Raw genomic sequence first — 22,347 nt, forward strand, 5'->3', positions numbered from 1 at the left:
TAGAACTTTGCAACCTCTGGATAGTATGCCTATAAAGTAACTTAACAAAAATGTACTCCACATTAGAGTGCTGGGCAACTTTTCTTCGTTAAAGATCCTGTTTCTGCTGGTTTGCCAGATTCAATCTGACCGCCGTATCATCCTCCAACAGGTTGCACATGTAAGCCTTACTCTTCTTTTTCAGTTTTTTGAGTGGAACCCATCTTTTTCAGGTTGCACATGCAACAACACGAATGATTTTATGCTTTTATCAAAATTCACACCATTACATGCAAACAAAAATATACAGTTTCTTTTCCGTGTACGTTCATCACCAAGGGATAAAGCTCAGAATAACAAGATGCAGTAGGTCTCATACATAATTCCTAATTCTACGCGCAATTTCAAATTTGCACTCGATTTTATGTAAAATTTATAATTCTAATAACTGAGCTTTTACAGCGGTAAAGCTTGCACTTCAAAGTTTGAATGCTGTCGCACTTTATTTCATGCAGAATTTATAGTAAGAATTTAAGTATTTATCGGTACAGATTGCATTTATTGTGTTATATCGTGCTAATAAAATATCGGCGCGATATAGTTTTTGTGCCGATAGTATAGTTTAAAATTATTTATTTTTTAAATTAATAAGTAATTTTTTTTAATAAAGTTTGATAAAATTATATAATAAATAGTTAAAATATTTTATTGTTAAAGAAAATAAATATTTCATGCTATTATATGTCGGCATATATAATTTTTTTTATGATTGACACGTATCGGTATGGTCGGCATGTATTGTATTGCTAAGTTTTTAGCACGATTTTGTGTTATGGTATTTAAATTCTTGATTTATAGTTTTGGTAAATTGGATTGTCATGTGTGTAATGTACTGCTAATATATGTCTATACATTAATCTTCTCTTTTTTTTTTTTGGAATTTATGTGTTTGAGTGGCCTCTTTGCTTCACATTTACATTTTTAATGCTTTTTGACTTATTTTGAGAGAGGATGTGCTCATGTGACTGCACGGTTCGCGCCTGTGGTGTGACTCCCGTGAGAGGGACAATGTGTTTATTGTGGGCACGCTGCTTCTACCGTTCTGTGGAAACATCACAATTTATTAATTTATTAACTAATTTTTCGGTTAATGTAGTATATTACTATTCTTACTCAGCATAAGCTCGTTTTCCAAGTAAAAAAAATGAAAGACACTCATAAACTGTTTGAAGCGTGTTCCAAATTTGGATTCCAAGGCGTATTAAAGGGTTTTTTTGCATATAGCCTCCGTCAAATTTTTATTTTAAAAATAGTTTTTTTAAATTTTAATTTGTAAAAATGGTCCTGCGTCTGCCATGCAGGTGTCATTGACATTTCTACTCTATATTTCTCTTTTCAACATATAAAATATACATATTAAATACGGTGAACTATTCACCGTGTCTAAACATGGTGAATGATTCATCGTGTTTAATTTAACATATAGGCTCTGATCCCGCCTGCGTGGCACTGATGTGGCGCCTGCGTGACAAGTTCGGAATTATTTTTGAAAATTAAATTTTGACATGATTATTTTTAAAATAAAAATTTGTTATGGTGCTAAATGCAAAAAAGCCCCGTATTAAATGGGCTTTCCCTTCAGCGGGTGTAGAAATAGTGCTGGAGGTGCCTCCGAATTTTTTGAATTAGAATTGGATAATAATTAAAGGGTGGCTCGATGATCATTGTTAACCGTTGTGAGCGTACAAATATAAACGGCAAAAGGCAATTGAAAAGTAAACGAAGTACAAAAATAATAAAATAAAATAGAGTATAATGACTTACCTGAAACAGTTTTTTTTGTAAAAAAAATACTACGGGTGAAGGAATACAGAATTTTATTATAAAAAAGAGAATACGAAATTTTTGTACGCAATGCGTTGCGTCATGTCGCATCTAGAGTAAAACAAGAAAATTTCTAAATAGATATTTTTTATTATTATATTCGATTCATACTACGGAGTGCGGAGCTCCTGCACTTCTCGTTTAGTGTCCGTGGTGGGCTAGGGGTTCGGGTTTATGAGCTCGAGTCTTTCGCTACTTAGACATTTATTTTTTATTTTACAAATTCTTTTCTAAATTTATTTTTTAAATGCCTCTTTCTCTCTCTCTCTCTCCATGCATTAGAGTTCCCTACTATTCCACGTAGATCTCTATACTCCATCTATTGGAGGTTGGACCTTTCACCATAAAGCTAGCTAAGCCTTTCAAGTGAAGAATGTTTTGTTCGCTGATTCATGAGAGCTCAACCGAACCCCCCCACCTCTCCTAACCATGCACACCAGACGCTCATTCATTCATTCATTAATTATCTCGTAATTTGTTAATAATTATGCGACCTCTCTCTATTCTCTAGTCTCTACCCACCTCGTTTTATTTTATATTTTTTTACATTAATTATTAACGCCGTTACAAGCCATTTACTCGTGTCACAGAGACCAATAATAACTAGTTCACGCCCAAAACGGAGCCTCACCTTAATGTATTCACATTGGGTCACGAACCACGGAGGGGTGCGAATTGAGAGCAGGGACAAGCATAACGTGACAAATTAGTGGTATTTTTGGTCTTTTAATTACTAGACCACATTATTATTGTTTTAGGCCTCTTGGAACTTTATTTTATTTATTTATTTATTTATTAAGTAGTGTCACCGAGAGTAGATGACTACTCTTTCTTTGACAATGTGGTGTGATTTATTATTGGTTTCGTAGCACGAGAGTTAGAGCAAAATATATGTTCGTCAAAAAATTTATTTCTATTTTATTTTTTATTCCAACGGACTAGGACAAAAGTTTATACGATTATTGCTTGCACCTGGTGCACTAGTCAATCTGTGCACTACATCTCTCATAGGTCCACATAATTTTTTATTTCCATATAACCGACCGTCCCTAATGCAAGTAACAAATGATTTGGTAGTTGGTACCCCTGGCCCTAAGTTTGAATTCTAGTTGATTTTTATTTCCAACTAAGCTTATTCTTTTAAAAAATAAACGAGGTGAATAACATGCTACTTTTCTCTCAAAAATAATATTTTTCATTTCAATATATAGTGAATAAATACTAAATGATGGGATGGCATATCTTCGTTTTAAATGAATTTTTTTAGATATATAATTATAAGTGTTTGCATCTATAATGTTGAAATTGCAGTAATTTATACATGTAATCTAAAATATCATATAATTACATAAGAAATTATTTAAAAGATATAGAGTAGTTTGTATTTTCATAAGTATTGATGAGAGTGCATGAAAATTATTTTGTGAGCCTCTCACCGCTATTCATGATGGTGCATGTGGGAGGTTGCAGTACGCATGCACCACCATTACTAAAAAGAACAACAACAACAACAAAATAATAATAATAATAATAATAAAATAGGTTTATCTACTAATTCCTTAGAAAGAGGTTTTGAGGAATTATTACACAGTATCATGCCATTGGTGTGTTCGGAGTAATCACATTTATTGTATTAATTAATGGACCAAGATCTTTCCCTATTAGTTCAACAAAACTAATAAATAAATAACTCTCCAGATCAAATTACCAAACCACGTTGCACTATTATAGTAGTTTATTTATCATGGATAACACAAAAAACCACCATATTTATATTCAAAAATAGGTCTAAATATTTGTTCAATTTTTTAGGCCAATTAAGTCAGTTTTACACCTAACACTTTTTCTCTCATAGGTTTTATAGACCATTCTTTGTAAAGGTGAAAAAGTCAACTACTGGGACCTCATCTCTAAACCTTTTTTCCACATCGATTTCAAACTTAAATTTGAAAAAAAATGTGCATATGCTGTTTCTCTCTTTTCCTTTGAAAACAAAAAAAAAGGACAAGACATTATTATAAAAACAAAGGAAAAGGAAAAAGTTAAACCTGAGATTAGCAACTATTTTAGTTTGGAGTAAAAGTGAGACTACTCAAATACACTCCTCCCATTTACTAACCGTTGGAAAAGGTCGAAGAAAATTTAAAAAGAGAAAGGGAAAAAAAATTAAAACCCCAACGGTCGTCCTTCCCTCTCCCTCTCCCTCTCCAACTTTTACAGGAATCATGTGTTTGGAGCGAACGAAGCAAGCGCACTTAATCATGGCCATGGCCAACCTCTTCCTCAGAAACACCTACCACAATTTATAATTGCATTTTAGTCCCCACATCCCCTTCACCTTCCTAAAATGATCTCCTTCTTATGGACCAGCCCTGTTCCGACAAAGCAGAGGACCCCAACAAACTCTGTCTCCCATTAACCCGCCACTTCAAACCCATTTCGCTTTTGAGCTCTTCTGGGTCTCTAGATCCCCCGAAGAAGCTCCGCCCCCAGATGGGTTTGTTGTGAAAAATCCAATCTTGGTGAGAAATTTAGGGAGGAGTTGTGTTGTTAGTGAGCGTCCTCTGTTCGGGGAAGCAGCGGGGATTAGGATGGAGAGATTGGGAGAAGCCATTGTTGGGGAAGGAGATTGCTATAGCGATTCGACGGAGGAGGAGTGTCGCGGGAGCAGTTCGAGCTCGGAGAATTCGTTGAGCGGAGACCTCCCGCAGAGGCTTCGTCGATCGGAGGGGTCGGCGGAGCCGTCGGAGGAGTTGGGTTGGCCCATGAAGAAGAAAAGCTCGAGCTCGGATGCGGTGGATGGGAATGAGAAAATCCATGAGGATGATGCAGGAGTAGAGAAGCAGAAGCGAAATGTTTCAGGTATTGGATTTCTCTATAATTTCTCATATTCTCATATTTTAGGCATATTGCACATAAATAATTCCTTAGTTTATTAGCAAATTGTTGTAAAGTGCTTGAGTTTTATGAACTCAGAGAGTAATTTTAGGTTTCCATGTTAGCCTTTTAGAAATGTAATCTGAACAGTAATTAATTGCTTTTTACTTACTTTGTTTACTCTTCTTCTAATTAAACCCCTAGATATATGCTTTTTTTTTTATATATAAATTGGTTATGTATTGAGGCTTATTTTTGTACTTAATCAGAAATTGAGATGATGAAGGAGAGGTTCTCCAAATTGCTACTTGGAGAGGACATGTCGGGCTGCGGCAAGGGGGTGTGTACAGCATTGGCCATTTCAAATGCTATTACTAATCTTTGTGGTAATTTTTTTAATATCCTAAGGTTATTTCTTCATAAAATCATATATATATATATTCCAGAAATTATCTCTGTGAGATCTTATAAATTTTTTTTGTTCATTTTACTGTCCCCATCAGCAACAATATTTGGGCAATTGTGGAGGTTGGAGCCTCTTCCTCCCGAAAAAAAGTCAATGTGGCAAAGAGAAATGGAGTGGCTTATTTGTGTTAGTGATCACATAGTCGAATTTTTACCCACATGGCAAACATTTCCTGATGGAAGCAAGCTTGAGGTAACTTTGTTATAATTATCTGACCGACTATGCTGCGTTTTGTCAAATTACTATAAAAAATTCTTTTTGTTAGTTGAATTCTTTGAATTTATAGAGAAGTTTCCCGCGATTGATTTAGCCGTGTAATCTGCTCCTTTATAAAAACAGAAGCCATAATTGTATTAAGGATACATACCTTGGCTACATGATAGTGATTAAACTTCTTGCTGAAATCGATTTCAGGTCATGACATGCAGACCGCGATCCGATTTATATGCAAACCTGCCTGCCCTTCGGAAATTAGACAACATGCTCCTTGTAAGAACTGCAGCATAGTAACACCCCTAATGTAGCAAATATAAACCTTTGGAGGAGGGTCATTCAGATTAGTTTATTTCATTACAGGATGTACTGGATAGTTTCAATGAACCAGAATTCTGGTACGTTGATCAAGGAATTTCTGCACCGGATTGCGATGGTTCGGCCTCCTTTCGAAGAGCTTTTCATCGCCGCGATGAGAAGTGGTGGCTGCCAGTACCCCGGGTGCCGCCTGGGGGTCTCAGTGAGAGTACAAAGAAGCAATTGCAGCACAAACGCGAGTGCACGAACCAGATTTTGAAGGCTGCCATGGCTATAAATAGCAATGCTTTGGCGGAAATTGATGTTCCCGAGTCGTATATTGAGTCCTTACCAAAGGTTTGCCTTGAGATATTTAGATGTTTGCCCTCTGTAGAGTTATCTCCTTGCATATTTTTTACTCAAAAACTTGAATTTCCACCATTCATACAACCTTGAACTTGCCAAAAACTTTCCATATGAATTGGATAATACCCCGACTGCAAGTAACAAATAATGATACTTTTATAAGATATATATAAGTAGATGAATCTTCAAGTGTGTGCGAAAAAGACTTCTTGGTTAGGTTGAGCACTACTTGTTTGATAATGTTGATTTGATTCTCTTTTCTCTATAGCAATTATGTTATCTTTCACATCGTATCCACCGTTTTGAAATCTTTTAGTAGCTTTTATTTTATGTTACAGTCTGACTGAAGTTGTTTTGTTCCTTGATATCAGAATGGCAGAGCGAGCCTCGGTGACCTGATATACCGTTACATCACTTCCGATCAATTCTTTCCCGAATGCCTTCTCGATTGCCTCGATTTGTCCTCCGAACACCACGCTTTAGAAATTGCCAATCGTGTGGAGGCATCGATTTATATTTGGCGTCGGAGAACAACTAACAAGCCAATGAACAACACGAGCCGAAGTAGTGCTAAATCATCTTGGGGCATGGTGAAAGATATGATCATAGATGCAGAGAAAATTGAGTTGCTTGCCGAGAGAGCCGAGGGCCTCCTGCTTTGCTTGAAGCAAAGGTTCCCTGGGCTCACACAAACTACCTTGGATATGTGCAAACTCCAATTCAACAAGGTTCGTCGATCTTTATTCGGTCCCTCTTTGTTTTATCTAGAGTTGATTACAAATTAGGTCCTTGAAGTTCGACTCGTGAAGTATCAGTTTGTTCCAAAGTTTTGAAGATTCGGTCCTGAACTAAAAAGACACCACTGCAGTGTCATCGCTCAAATTGAAATATCAAACAAAACTGTCATATCAGCAAATCCTCAGAACGAATGATGTTGATATGGTGTCTTTTCTTAAATGATTGACTGAAGGGAAGGCATAATTATTGTACAGGACAAAATTCAAGACTGAATTGATACGAGCTAACTCGAAAGTTCTTTTCTGTTTGGCTAAAATTTGCAGGACGTCGGAAAGTCCATCCTAGAAAGCTATTCACGAGTACTGGAAAGCCTTGCCTCTAACATTGTAGCTCGCATCGACGATCTGCTTTACGTAGATGACTTGAGTAGGCATACGGATCAGTTCTCCTCAATTGTTCACAACAAAGTTATCACTTCGTCGCACTCGGTGCCTGTCTCAGGCACTCCATTTGAAACTGCTTACGCTACCCCGAGCTACTCTCCCGCGCTGGGAATCAGTCCGATAAAAGGAGAGAAGGCACTTTTGCTCAATAGGAAACTGAGTAGTCGCAGTTTTGGAGTGAAGAAAGTTTTGACAGAATATCTGGGTGTCGAGGTGAAGGGAAAGAACAGCAACAATACTAACACAGCTGAGGTATCATCGCTAACTTTAGGGTTTGGAGCTTCTTACTGAGTGATGTGTTGTTGCAATCCATAGTGAAGCGAGATGTTAGAAAGATAGGATTTGTGCTTCATGTGTTGCTTGAAACTATTGTTGTTATGATTGCTGGTCAATGTATTATTAGACCTCAACAAGTATAAGGTTCCTTTTCTTTGAGAATATGCTCTTGTTGTTGATCTTAGATACAGTAAAGTGGCATGCTGAATGATTAAAGGTAACTACAGATATGGTAGGTAAAGCAAGCATATCTTTAGAAAGAAAATGAAAGCCAAGAGGTAGATAGCATGCCACAAGAAACATGGCAGCTGCTCATTGGAGGTTTTCTAAGTGCAGCACTAATGAATACTCGGTAAAATATAAGCACTAAGATGTGATGAAGCAGGTGACCATGATTACAGCTCACTCAGTGCTGCAATAAACAAGCCACGGTGCAACCTCCATTAAAATCTTCATGCAATGTATATTGGCTAAATTGTATCGATACTCCCTGTACTATTCCAATATTACAACTTCGGTCTTGAACTTTCAATGAACCAAATTAGTCCCTAGAGTTTCTGATATATTGCAACTACATCTCTGACAAAACACGACATTCCCTATAAAACGACATTCGTGCTCATATTTTAAGTCCATAACAACACTCAAAATCGTAGACTCTTTGAGGGTCACGGATGGAAGTGCAACTATGTGCGAAAGTTCAGTAACTAGGCTGTTTTCATGAGAAGTTCAGGGGCTAAGACGCAATATCTCGACGCTGCAGCATTATGTATACCTCTCCAGATGGCTATGGAAAGCACTGCAGCATTGAAGAATGAAGACTAATAACAGTATGAAGTTCCTCTGCCTTCTTGTTCTCTTTGCTGCCATTACGGCTGTAACAGAAATTACGAAGGCCGACGCGGCTGGGGAGTGTGGTAAGGTCCCGCCAGACCGAATGGCCCTACGCTTGGCCCCGTGCATCGCCGCAACACAGGATCCGCAGGCCCAGGTCTCAGATAGCTGCTGCTCTCAGATTCAGAAGTTGGGCCAAAATCCTAGTTGCCTATGTGCTGTTATGCTGTCGAATACCGCGAAAATCGTAGGGGTTAAGCCGGACGTCGCGATAACTATTCCTAAGCGCTGCAACCTTGTAGACCGTCCCATCGGTTACAAATGCGGAGGTGCGTAAATTGTTGTCGCCAACTACATTGTTTTTTCTTCTTTTTCACCCATCAATTCTTGTACTTCGTGTCATAACCGTTTTTGTAATGTTTGTTTGCAGCATATACTGTACCTTGAAGGAGAGGAGGTGTAACTGTGTAAGAGTTGCTTCTAATGTTGTGAGGTGAAAATGTTGGTAAAAGGCTTTATGAATGCCTGCTTAAATAAATTACTTCTAATTTGTAACAGAAGAGTGTGCAATAAAACTAAAAAGACTGTTGTGTTTCAGCATCATAGTGTTGAGTATATAAGACTGAAATGTCATTAGCTAACAATCTAGTCTTAGAGACAAATCGTTATTTCACATAGTATACCTCAATAAACCTGTGGACTTCTCTACTTTAATTATTCAACGGTTTCTGCTAAACCGTAAACTTTCCTTTTTAGGTTAAAAATGAGAGATACCAAAAATGGACTTATCAATTGAAAAGTTGGGTTCGGACGAAGCCCAAAACTCGGTGAAACAAACTGGGGTGGGCCATGTGTCTAAATTGGCCGAAACGGTTCACTGAGCCTCAGGAGTAAACGGCCCAAAATTGGGCCCAGAATAATTCGGCCCCTTAAGACACTGTCTAGTTTGTTTGACCCGTTTACGCAATAAGCCTATGGGCCGATATCGCGTTGCGGGTGGGCTTTGTCCTGGCCCAACATTTCAGTTGATAAGTCTATTTTTGGTATCTCTCGTTTTTAACCTAAAATAGAGACAACTAAATCCTGCATCCATCGTCGGAGTCGCCCTCTCCTGCATCCCATACCATGCTCTACGATTATAATTTTTTTCATCAACAGTGAAAATATCTTGGACCACCACTTTAACTATAAAGCATTTCGAATCAAACCCCTCAAATTTTTTTTTTCCTACTCCTACCCATCAATATTTTTTTTATTTTAATTTGAGAGGATTCCAAATAGTTACCATTACTATACTTGAAAGTTGTATAAAATGATAAAATTAAACTTGATAAAATACCCACAGTGACCCCAAATAGTGACTATTTAGGAAAAATCTTCTATTTGATAAATGAAAAAACAANTGCTCCAAAAGGCACTAGCAATATTATTCCTTTTTTTACTACTTTTTTCTACTGCACTAGCAAAAATAGAAGCAAGAAAAAAAAAAAAAATTGAGAGCTTCGATTCAAGAAGGCCTTATTGTTTAGGGGATCTAGTACATCTTTACCTCCGTTTTGCAATTGTTGCCCCGTCTAATGATTATATAAGTACATGGAATTTTTATCACCACTAGTAATCATTTGATCACACACAATGTTCTTCTACCTCGAATGCGCAATTTATTCAACATCATCTACCCATTACTTTAAAAATTTGCATCTGTGCATTCATTCAACAGCGTGATTATTATTATAAAAATTAGATATCGTCTATCCGACGTTGTAAAACCATCAAACACATCCAATCTACAATAATAAATCAAATTCAATCTACTCAATTGTGTTGAAGTGGTGACGAGTTTGGCATTTAATTTCAATACTTTTAAAAGATGAGTCTACATGGGGCTCCACATTATACTGCCAATCCATGTTTATCAGCAAGCTCTGAACTAAATAAAATTCAGCTGAAACATATCACACAATTTCATAAAAATTAAAAATACATTGAAGAATCTCTCATAGATGAAATAAATGAAATGAGAAGATTGGTTATCGATGCTCTATAACTGAGACATCTAATGTGGTTTTTCCCATAAAAGAGTGAATGGTCGACACCCAATTCAGATTAAATCAGATTTAAATCAGATTAAACCAACTATGATCGATTCATACCAAGCAGTAAATTGAAAGGTGTGTAGCATATAATCCTATGATCTGCATTATGCCTCACCAACGAAGCTCTACGGACTAAAACACGACAGTATCGAGCATAGTACCCAGAGTCTGCACTATGTTAGAGGACATCAGGTTCGATACGTGCTCTTCCAGATGCTTCTTTGCATCCTGCCGGCCGACGTTAGCAATGGCAAGCTTCTCAGGTGGCAGCTCATCTTCTTCCTGCACCGCTTTGTTGTATTTAACAGCTAAATTCAGCATTTCCTGCACATAATAAACCCTTGTTAAAATAATCATCAAGTTCATGCAACTGACCCACGGAGTACAACCGAAGGGGCATTGAGACAAGTACGGTGAATTAACTAGCATGAAGAAAAAGCCAAAAATATTTGTAGCTGGTTACATAAGGGCTACCTAAACTGCTGGTTTATCAAATAAAATACATGACCAACCCAAGTGTTCCAACCTACCACCAAAGCCCTATTTCGGCCAATTTTCTTTTATGGCCATTAGCATATGAATGTCACAGGACTTCTAAGACTGTCCCACCTGTCTTCAACTGAAAGCCAAGATAAGCCTTGGGGAATTTGAGTCAATTGGCTTCATGTAACTGACAGCCACTGGCAACAAAATCAACAGGCAGATGGTGGATTGAAGCAGTCAGACTGTTCATGTCGTTCATTTTTTATATCATAATCTTCCGTGGCAACAGAAATTAGCAAAAACTTCATGGGTGTGCCAATATATTTGTTTCATACAATAAAAAAGAACAGGATCTAAGATTGCATACCTGCACAGTTTGTTCGTTGGTCTTGGAATGCGCATCAAACCGCCGCAGCATTAGACCGTCAGTCCACTTCTTTTTGTGCAGGTTCAGCAACATCTTTTCCTCCAGTTCATTTTTCCGATAATTTATGGCAATAGAATAATAATGCCGGTTCAACCCATGAATCAATGCCTAAACATAGCAAGAAATAGGTATAACTTTGCAAATAAGATAGACAAAATATGTACGGGAGGCAAGTTTCACTTTAACAAGAAGAGCAAACCTGAATTGATGGTTTGTTGAGGTGTCCAACATTAGATGTAGTTTGGCGAGGCTCTTGGCCGAGCATCATTGTCTGAGGGTTGATCAACCGAAAAGCATCAATGACTACTTTGCCCTTAACACTCTGGATTGGGTCTACCACAACTGCAACTGCTCTGGGATTCAATGCTTCAAAACTCTACAAAATGTAAAATAAAGTGAATTACGAAGTAATAAAATTCTAATACAGACTATGAGCACACAATTTGAGCGAGTTGTGACTTGTTAGTTAACTTGATCACGAGCTTAAATTATCCAGTTAACATTATGTTTATACAAGATTATTTGATATAAAAGCTGAAAAGTTGAAAACCAACAAAAACAATTTGTAACAGAATAAACACAACAGTCAGTTCTCGATACTAAAGAAAAAACATGCATCAAAAAATAAAAAGGAAATCCCAGGAACACACCTGTTGCGTATTTATGTCAACACCAGAGAGCCAACAACCAAAGCCAGGATGTGAGTGGTACCATCCCACCACCATTTCCGGTCTGTGCGGTAGAATAAGGGGTTATTCAGGAAATAAACATGCTTAATGCAAACAATATGGAGGACAAGAATGGTAGACCAAAAGAAACCTTCCAAGCTCAAGAAGTACACAATGCATCTCGACCACAAATTTGGAGCAGTTTATCAAACTTTAAGAAAGGTGGAGAAGATAATGTTGTAAGACTAGCCAAAAATTAATGCATAAGACCTACTCTGACCACTTTCAGGACCAATGAATTGGCGCTAAACTGCTAATATAAGAAACCTCGCTTCTCACAAGCAATATCATTGTGCTTTGGTACCATTGATATATAGATAGTTTGGACAGAAAGAAACAGAAAGAGTATGACCATTTGCCTAATACAAACTGGCCTGCTTCTTATATAGTCCTAGATATTGATCTCAAAGAGTTCAAGGTTCTGCGAGATTATGTCAGTAACAGTTTCATCGTCAACTCATTTTTCTTATCATGTTCATGTACAAACAATAGCTGAAAATTATACTCTTAGAAGGTATTGAGTATGACGCATGACTGAAAGAATCATCGAATGTGGAGTCATAAAAACCTAACGATATGCAACTGCCCAGAATCATAGAGCCAAATAGAACTAGCTAATTTGAATAGGCAGTGGGTAAACTAATTAAAATCTACTAAATCTGAAAAATCTTTTGGATATTTCTGGCTGAAGTATTATTGACTAACATATCCAGTTTTTAAGACTATCCTATTATAGGCTACTACATGATTTGCTATCCAAATTAGTCAGCTGAGAGGAGATTTATTCAAGCTACCTCTGGACTATAGTAATATACTTCATAGATTGAAGTTAAAAAAAAAAAAAGAAGAGAAAACGCAAAAAGAGAAGACGAAGAGAATACATGAACTGTATTTTGATCAATAGATATTCACCTGAAAATAAGGCTTTTGTATCTATGCTCGTAGGAGAAATCCCAAATTCGACTTCTCTAAAAGGAAAATCTTAGGACATAAGAGTACTGAAACGTTCTGACAGCAAATTCCAATGTCCTTCAAATTTCAACAGATAATTGCAAATGTAGGTAATGAGTATGAGTAAACCTGCTCAAAAGGTTGATACTTTCACTGGTCTTGGGACATTGCTCCTTAGATGGTGAGGCTTCTTCCTCGATGCAATGAAGAAACCCACTCTAGCATCGACTTAAATTCATTCATCTACTATAATCACAGCTAGTTTTTTCCATTTCCTACATCCTGTTTTTCATCAATCAGCAGGCATGAACACTCATTTTAGTACTTGTTGTTGTTCATTAATTGACTTACTTCTGGGCATGAAAGTTGATCCATTACGATCGTAGAAGAAACTAACAATTTGCAATCATATTATTCATCAAATTCCGCACTCATTTTCGTGTAATCATCCTTTCCCCTCTACATTAATTCAATATTTTCCGTATGCGCGGCATTATACTGAAGAATCCTAATAAAACTAAGTGGCTAAAACTCAGAAAGCAGAAAAATCTCAGCTTTGCAGCTCCCATTTGTTTTACCTTCCGGTCTGCTTGAGCATGTCGAGCATGTTGGTCTGGAAGACGTGATCGACGGCCTCGACGCTGACGCCGGTCCCGCTCTGCGGCATGGCGAAGACGTCGACCACGCGCACCGTGTACTCGTCCACGAACTCCCCCAGCATCAGCCCCATCACCTCCATCGGCACACCCGCCCTACCTGTTTCAGAAACCCCCCAGAGCCGAATCAGAAACCCTAATTTGGACACGAATCCTAGAAGAAGAAGATAGGATCGGATTGGAGGAGATAAGGTGGGGTGAGGAGGAGTAGGGCTAGTACCGTGCTTGAGCATCTTGAGGAGGGCGAGGGAGGAGATGTAGACCTGCTCGGAGGAGTCGAGGAGGGGTGTGTCGGTGGGTGGGTGCCCCATCCCCCCAGCTCCGAAGATCCGTTGGAGACGACTATCCATGATCGCTCTCGCTCTCTTGTCGTCGTCGTCGTCGTCGTCGTCTTCTTCTTCTTCTTCTTCTTCTTCTACCGCTTCTGCTTCAATGGAAGCGGAGACGAAGACGCACAAAACATCTGGATCTGTTGTAATATAACGTACGCACCAAGCCAAGCCAAGCAGTGGGTCGGTCGGGTTAAGCCAAGTAGCTTGTTGGGCTGGATTAGGCCAGGCCGGGCATATAAGAAGAGATAGTGGGCTTTTTCTACTTTAAGTGGGCTGGTCCGGTGAAACAAATTATCGATGAGAGAGAGAGTCGACTAGGCCCACTTAACTAGCTGAAAATCTATTTAGGTATCTACTGTCCCAACAAATTTTGCATCCTACTACCAGTAGAAGAGTTCGAAGCATATTTAATTATTAATTAAAGCATTATGACACTGTAATAACCCAGCCTAGTAATACTAATACAAACAATACGTGGAGGACAAAACCAATGACTTAAAATGCTTAGAGCCTAAGTTATTAATTAATATTGAAATCTTTTGTCTCTATATACACCATCATAATCCTTTTCCTATTTTATGTGAGATAATAATTAGGATGCCACAGACACCATGAAGGTTAAAATCTAATGATAAAAGCACTCTATGTTCAATTGCTGCAGATTTAGGTTTCACGTAAAAATATAAGTTAGCAGTACCTTGTGTCTGCTTCCAACGCAAGTTTTTTTCAGAGTTGATTGATTTACCTTGACAATCGGTAGAGAGAAGCAAGTCAATAAGCAGATTAGCAAATATCTGTTGCTCAGTGGGGGTTCTATATCTGCTAGAGCAATAAATATGTGACCATGTGATGGATCACCCTTTATCTACCATCACAGGAATTAAGAATATTTGTTCTCTTTTCTATAAACTTCCCCATTGTGAGAAAGTGTTTCTCAAAGATGATATTGAGGTTAAGGAACCTTAACAATGATCTCAACAATCTATTGTTCCCTAGTGCTAAACAACATAAAAAGTTAATATATGAAACAGACAGTATCCAGAAAAATAATAATAAAAAAAAATCATCCCAGGTTAAGTGCAATTTTGACTAGGAAGCTTGCCTAGAGAATGAGCACTAGTCAAGCATAAAACTTTAAAAAAAAAATTTAAAAAAAAAGGCAATAACCATACGATAAGGCATTTCAATGAACGGCAGATGCAACTAGCCAGAGTTAAAACAGGGAAAAGAAAACACTAAATAATGTCAGAATTACAATATCTTTAATATAGGAGTATGGCAATGATGACTCCACTTGCTTTTTGAGTTCTATGAAGAAACATCAGCACAAAAGCTAACATGTTAGATAACTGACAAACTTTACAACCACAGGGAAATGAAGTCTTTTAGGTATGGAGATAATTAGCAGCCATCATCAGCTCCAGAGTTATTTCAGGTTCAATATGAAACTCTGTTTCCTTTCCACTGCCATAAGAAGAAAATTTAGATGAGAACAGTTGAAAAGAACTTCAAATCCAGCAATAACTCCAGCAGTAAAAATATAAGGCTGCAATGTTCTATATCTTGTAAGAAAATAATTGAAAGAATGAAGATAGTTTATCATGAAGTCATGCCAAACAACTCAGTAGGAGACTTCTTAATAAAAAGAAATATAAGACTACTCGATATTAGTATTGAGAAATTAGATAATGATCAATAAAACTGAATATCAATCGTAATGTTATTTCTTTTGAGCCAAGAGAGTACAATCATTATTAAGCAGGTACTGGTGTAACATTATTCCTTCCTCCGTTTGGTTCAGAGTTAAGGGATGGAATAACCCCTTAACTCCGAAGTTATTCCCAAACACTCAATTTGAGAGTTGGGGTTAGCTAACCCCATCTATAAATGGGCTATTACGGGATAGCCCATTTGGGGTGGGGTTAGCTAACCCCACCTAACCCCAACCAAACACTATTTTCTATTTATAATAACCCACTATCCTTCTTATCCCACCTACTCCAACCAAACACCATTTTTCACTATCTTGGACTAACTCCAACTCCTAACCAAACACAAAAATACTCTAACCCCACCTTAACCCTGAACTTAACCCTATCCCTGAAATAACTAATTTTTCCTTAACCCCAAACCAAACAGTATTGGCAGTACCTCTGCATTTCGACTTCGTAGTCATGAATATTAAGACAGTTCTTAACTAGATGCTAACATTCTCCAAAGACCCAAAGTGTCAACAAAACATTGTCCAAAGCATTCACCAAAGACCCTAAGTGTCAACAAAACATTGCCCAAAACAAAAGGAGAGCAACAGCTATAAGCAAACAGATGAAAGTATGGGCTGTTCAAAATTTCCTGTAAATGCACTTCACTCAAATGATCGACAAAAGGAAATGGAGGTTCTTGGTATTATTTAAGATTAAGTTAGTTTGAGCATGATTCACTGATGGATCAGCCACAATTGAGACCCATAAAATTGAGCCATTTATTAGTATGCCATATATATCTTCTTGCAATCACTGTTTTCATAAGAACTTACTGCCGTGCTAAATTTATAAGGAGTGAATTTCTTAGCCAATATGATTAGAAAGATTTAAGAGACGGCAAAGTCGAAACTGAATAAACACATAACCAGATGAACACGATCTAAACTCTGAAGAGAGGGTGACAAAGACCTAGTTGCTGTACTGATATACAAGTTCTCTTCTTGCACTTACAATAAATATCAAGAGAAAACCAACTAAAAGCTTGTTTTCCAGGACATCTTGAGAGTTGTTAACTGCAAACCAGTGAATATTTCGAAACAATCTGACAAAGTAAGAAAGGGCATCGAGATGTTGACCATGGTAGCAACAAAGAAGAAAAAGTTTTTGCCACATCATTGACCATAAATATTCTTCTGTGAAAAAATGTTCGGGAAAAAAAAAATTCTTATCAGAAACTCTGCTAAAGTAAGAAGCAGAAGATACCAAGAGGCCAGTTACTGCAGCAAGAAAATATAAGAGGTGTAAGATGGACAATTTTAAATGAGGAACAGCACTTTCTATGCATGAATATTTAAGGGCACATGGCACTTCAAAGGCACATTTGTTGCTTGGATTGAGTTAATCTAGCCTAACTCGCAATATCATGTGACAGGTTTGATGCATGAATGTGTAAGTTTTTCTTCAGTACCAAAAAAAAACAATAACATGTGACAGGTTTGATGCATGAATGTGTAAGTTTTCTTCGGTACCAAAAAATCGAAAACAGATCGCCTTGATTAATGGCTAGGATGCTAGTGTGACAACACAAATGAATCTTCATGTAGAATTTTCTTACTTAATCTGGATCAGTAATTTCCACAATTGCTGTCTATTACACATATAACGACTAATTTAGGATACATAGCTGTCTGCAAAGGCGTCTAAGGGACCTAAGACTGCGAACCTTATAGTCAATTTTCAATAATTATCATGGAATTAGAAGATCACTCTTTAATACGACTACTTGACAAGTGAGCATTCACAGTGATTTATTGCAATATATGAAGGTGGTAATATTATCTTGTATGTGTAAATCACCCACTCTGTTTTTCCTATGATGACAATGTAATGAAGAATAACCCTTGATGTCTACAAGAGACTCTTACTAAAAATTTCAGTGTATCAAAAATCGCATACTCCAAAACCTTAGTCAGGAATCAGGATGTCAGAAAATCAAGTTTTTAGGATTAAGTAGTTCATCTGCACCAACATCAAAATCATTTTTAGTTTTTCCCCATTACTTGACAGACTGAAAATGCCTGCAATCGAGAACATCAAGATAACACAAGTTATAAATCCACAATTTTTTTTTAAAGCAAGAATACATATTTCCCTTCATTCTTATCATCTCCAATATAGTTTACATATGATTAAGACAAGCTAACAAAGAGAGGATAAGATAATAGCCAAAGTAACAACTGTATGATACTCAGATTTAAAGGTGTCTATATGGTATTGCTGGTCAGAAATGATATGATGAAATATTGACCTATAATAGATAACTGCAATTTGTAAAAATCCAAAAACAGGCAATTCAGTTAGGTGAATTTCTTTCTCATTTTTAAGTCGACCAAATTCTAAAGAACAAGAAGGGACTTTAAATCCTAGATATTGATACACTACGTCATCATTGCAGGTTCATAACAAAAAAGATCTTTTTTAAACAACGGTCATAGCTTCGTAAAATTTCAATGCAAGCACTTAGTATCACAGGAAATCATATCTTCCCAGGAATTATGCAAGTTCAGCTCAACATAAAGGATGACTGCACTGTGAATCCAACAGTCGAAAGCCACAAATTTAGCGGTTCTGTATTGTAACAAAAATACGCAGAATAACAACACTAGATATCAGCACAGATGTATTAGTTAGGTCCTAGAAAAGCACAAGCTACGTGAAGCCTTCTCTTGTTTCATAACATATTTGTTCATTCTCTATGTCTGGTCAACATTCCTATCTAAATGTGCCAAAAATAACAGTCAATTAAAATAGTGCCAAATGAATTACTTTTACTTCAAACCAACTTCACGTGGTTACACACATATGCAAATCAACAGTTCAACATGCATCAAAGCACTTTTATGGACTCAAATAATTGGAAAATAAAACAGCGAGAACAAGGATGAGTAATTACATGTTTGCTCTAGTTTTTGTTGTTTTTGATGTTGAAACGGTCTTTCTTTATTCATGGGCAATGAGTTTCGACATATTGGGTGTATCTGTATTTATCGAAGCATTAATTTTCGTGCTTATCCCAATTGTGGGTTCAGTTTATGCATGGCGAAAAGGATCGTTCAGAAAAATAGTATTTCTAACAACTATAGTACTTAGTAAGTTCTTCTGACTGTAAAGAATGAAAATTTGATTGTAATGGCTGCCCACACCGCTATTACATAAAACCTAAAGATGCAGGTGCTATGCATAACATTTGAACCATACAACATTTGACATTAAGGAAATTTTACAACAACAACAGTGCATGATCAAACAGATTCCGATACAAAGAAATGGAAATACCACTACATTTGCAGTAATTCATTCCACAAATCCCACAACTTAATGAAAATCGTCGTAGCAGTAAGACAATCGGTAGAATTTCACAATCCGATCAAACTCGTTAAGCATAAGCTTCGTTATCCCCATTGCTGTGCCCGTAACAATTTGTCTTCCTTTCGACTAGGATTAACACCTCGACACCCCAAATCCAAGCAAAATCGACTAAAAACAAGACGTAACGTAGATCAATTAAGCGGGATAACGCACCAACCTGGCGTATTGAAGAGACCAATAGAAATATTGGCAGATCTTCTCGAGGATCGGGGTGCTGATCTCGGGAAACGTCACCTCGCCGAGCTGCGTCTCCGCGAATCCTCCTGCGTGGTGCGATAGAAGAGAAACCGCATCAGAAACCCTAACCCTAACCCTAGCGTGGAGGGATCGGAGGAGGGGATGGAACCTGGAGAGGTGAGCATGTTGCGGATGGTCTGGGAGACCATGGCGGCCTTCTTGTCGACGACGAACTCGAAACCCTCGGCGCTGATGAGCTTCACCGTGTCCTCCTTCTTCATCTCTTCGTCGCCCTCTCTTCTCCTTCCTCTCCCTCTCTCCCTCTCCGCCCCCGCTTTCCCCCGATCGCTAGAAGCAGTTTTTCTGTTACGACCTTTTCTTTTCTTTTTTTTCTTCCCTGCCCTCTTAGTCTTCGTCGTTTGGAATTACGGAGAGATGATGTTACGAGCGGTGGTAAAGTAGGTTGAAAAAAATATACTATTTATTTTCACGATGAATCAATTACGATATATCTATATATTTTTTTCTTAACTCTATTTTTTTTAATAACATTAGATAAATCTTAATATCAAAATAAGTCTTAGTTTTTTACTGTTTTGGTGAACTAAGATAATAATGTTAAATATAAAATTATATAAGTATCGTTCTCTAATAGCTTAAAATTTTAAAGTACAATGATTATTTTATATAGTATCAGAGGAAAAGATTCTGAGTCAAGTCATGCTAGATCCCTAACATAATTAAGTTCTTCCCATTTCATTCAAATTCACGTCATGATCCTTGCAAAAAGTCTCGAATCCAGACATGAGTATTAAATATAAAATTATATAAACACCGTTCTCTAACCGCTTAAGCTTTTAGAGACAGTTAAAAATAGGTATGGTGAGCTATTTGGTTGTATGTATTTCTAACTGCATTGCAGTTGAAAGTACATACATCTATTAAATTTTTATTTGGTTTAGTGTAATTAGACCCAATTGTTGGAGCTGCATCTGCACGAGAAGGCTCAACTACAGCAGTTTGACCGGAGTCGGCTCACCGATTAAAAAAAAAAAATGAAGTGTGATTTTTTTCCTACGCTTTTTTTTTTTCAAAAATACCTATTCATGAAATTTGATGGAGTTTAATAATGTCTATTAGAGTCGATAAATTTTGTTCATACGCTTCTTTTTTTTCAGTATGTTACTTTAATAATATCTTAATTTTTATTTTGACAAATCTATAATATATTTGCATTTAAAATTTAATAAAATCATACATAAGTTTATAATATATAAATGATATATAAATATCAAAATCTTAATTAATAATTAAAACATGATTACATTATGCTCAGGAGAGGTAATCTCACATTTCTAACTAAAAATTGGCAGAATTTACAAATACAAATCTCAACTACAGATTACTAAACAGAAAAAATATAACTGCAGTAATTGCAACTCCATAAACCAAACAGATTAGATGTAGTTATGACCGTAGATTTTACAACTGCATGTATTTCTAACTACACTACTTTTATAATTACATCTAACCAAACGGCTCCGTAGTGTACAACGGTTGTTTCACAAATAATCCGGCTCATCTCAGCCCTCCGTCTTGTTCCATATTCTAATCTCTACCAACAAAAAATTTACAGTATTTTTTGTTATTTAAAAATAACTGCGAGCGCTGGAAAGTTAATCTTATAATTTTAAAATAAATAAGCTGTAACTTTAAAGTTAATTCAATCTAATTCTCACAACTTTTTGTGTGTTGTAATTTGTAATGAACTAATTCGATTTTCTCGTACCTACCGAGTATGACCAGAATTCATTGGCGTTTAAAATTTCATTTCCAATAAAATGCTAATTAATCAGCAGTAAAATAACAACATTTATCACACATTCTCTCTAAATACTAATCTTTATTCGATACCACGCACTAGATGAATATGACCAGAATTCATTGGCTCTTAAAATTTCATTTTCAATAAAATGCTAATTATTCAGCGATAAAATAACAACGTTTATCATGCATTCTTTCTAAGTAATAATTTCCATTCAGTTAATATCGAGCATCAGATGAATGACAGTAGCTAATAGTGCTACATAATTATTTTTTAATCTTTTGGCTGTTGTAATAGCAATTCAATATCTTACAGTGTTAAAATCTTATTTTCAGCATCTGTCTCGCTTATGAAAAATATTTGTTCTCGTTTACAAAATTTTCTGTTGGGATTTACTCAGTTAACCTACTTGAAACTCACTCGTAAATCATAATCCAACTACAATCGTTTAATATAGATTTAATAGTCAACAAAACATAATGATTTGAATCTGTGAACATAGTTTTCTAGATCGTACAAGCTCAGAATGGGCTCGGATTGGGAGCAATTGTAACCTTGAACGCATGTCGGTCCTGAACTGATGACTAATTAAAATTGTATAAACAATGTGCACGTATTTTAATTCAAATTATTATGTTGCTCATATTCATTCCGTTCAGAGCAAATTGCAGCAGATTCCTCACTAATCCAAGCCGTTATTGTTCGTAAACCATGCAAAAAAGTTTGTGGGTTGGGTTATAGTAATCGGTGTGATTTTTATTCGCTATTTCTTTAAGGGGAAAATTCCAGATACTCTTCCTGTGATTTCGCACTTTCTCAATTTAGTACTATGTGGTTTAAAGTGTATCAAGTTAGTATCTTGTGGGCTATGGTTTCGTACTTTCTCACTTTAGTATCATGTGGTTTAATATTTTATTAAATTATATACAAAAAACTTCAGATACCCTATATAGTTTTATCAAATATTCATTTTAATACCCTTTAGTTTTAATTTTGTCATTGATTTAACGAAAAAAATTCTGAAATATATAATAAAAATAGAAAAATAAAACTATAGGATACTAACTTGATAAAAAAATAAAACCACAGAGTACTAATTTAATACATTTTAAATCACAAAGTACTAAAATAAAAAAAAATAGAAAACTATAGTTTTATTTTTCTATT

The 22,347-nt window shown here is 36.4% G+C and overlaps 4 protein-coding genes across 4 annotated transcripts; 2 read left to right on the top strand and 2 right to left on the bottom strand.

Annotated features, from left to right (window-relative positions):
* Nucleotides 4,011-7,703, top strand: LOC109727825 (rop guanine nucleotide exchange factor 7-like). Its single transcript, XM_020258019.1, has 7 exons — nucleotides 4,011-4,725; nucleotides 5,010-5,126; nucleotides 5,244-5,398; nucleotides 5,621-5,695; nucleotides 5,783-6,073; nucleotides 6,454-6,810; nucleotides 7,144-7,703. Exons 1-7 carry the CDS (start codon nucleotides 4,455-4,457, stop codon nucleotides 7,552-7,554), a joined length of 1,677 nt encoding a protein of 558 aa, XP_020113608.1. The 5' UTR covers nucleotides 4,011-4,454; the 3' UTR covers nucleotides 7,555-7,703.
* LOC109727826 lies at nucleotides 8,009-8,973 on the top strand. Its single transcript, XM_020258020.1, has 2 exons — nucleotides 8,009-8,702; nucleotides 8,804-8,973. Exons 1-2 carry the CDS (start codon nucleotides 8,354-8,356, stop codon nucleotides 8,818-8,820), a joined length of 366 nt encoding a protein of 121 aa, XP_020113609.1. The 5' UTR covers nucleotides 8,009-8,353; the 3' UTR covers nucleotides 8,821-8,973.
* Nucleotides 10,285-14,193, bottom strand: LOC109728279 (26S proteasome non-ATPase regulatory subunit 14 homolog). Its single transcript, XM_020258650.1, has 6 exons — nucleotides 13,935-14,193; nucleotides 13,637-13,814; nucleotides 12,030-12,111; nucleotides 11,579-11,755; nucleotides 11,320-11,487; nucleotides 10,285-10,793 (listed from the first exon to the last, which is right to left on the bottom strand). Exons 1-6 carry the CDS (start codon nucleotides 14,062-14,064, stop codon nucleotides 10,602-10,604), a joined length of 927 nt encoding a protein of 308 aa, XP_020114239.1. The 5' UTR covers nucleotides 14,065-14,193; the 3' UTR covers nucleotides 10,285-10,601.
* Nucleotides 15,196-19,746, bottom strand: LOC109727805 (transcription elongation factor B polypeptide 1). The gene is made up of 3 exons (XM_020257988.1): nucleotides 19,525-19,746; nucleotides 19,336-19,441; nucleotides 15,196-15,510 (listed from the first exon to the last, which is right to left on the bottom strand). Exons 1-3 carry the CDS (start codon nucleotides 19,634-19,636, stop codon nucleotides 15,432-15,434), a joined length of 297 nt encoding a protein of 98 aa, XP_020113577.1. The 5' UTR covers nucleotides 19,637-19,746; the 3' UTR covers nucleotides 15,196-15,431.

The sequence above is a fragment of the Ananas comosus genome, linkage group 23 (assembly GCF_001540865.1).
Source record: "Ananas comosus cultivar F153 linkage group 23, ASM154086v1, whole genome shotgun sequence".
Classification (NCBI taxonomy): domain Eukaryota; kingdom Viridiplantae; phylum Streptophyta; class Magnoliopsida; order Poales; family Bromeliaceae; genus Ananas; species Ananas comosus.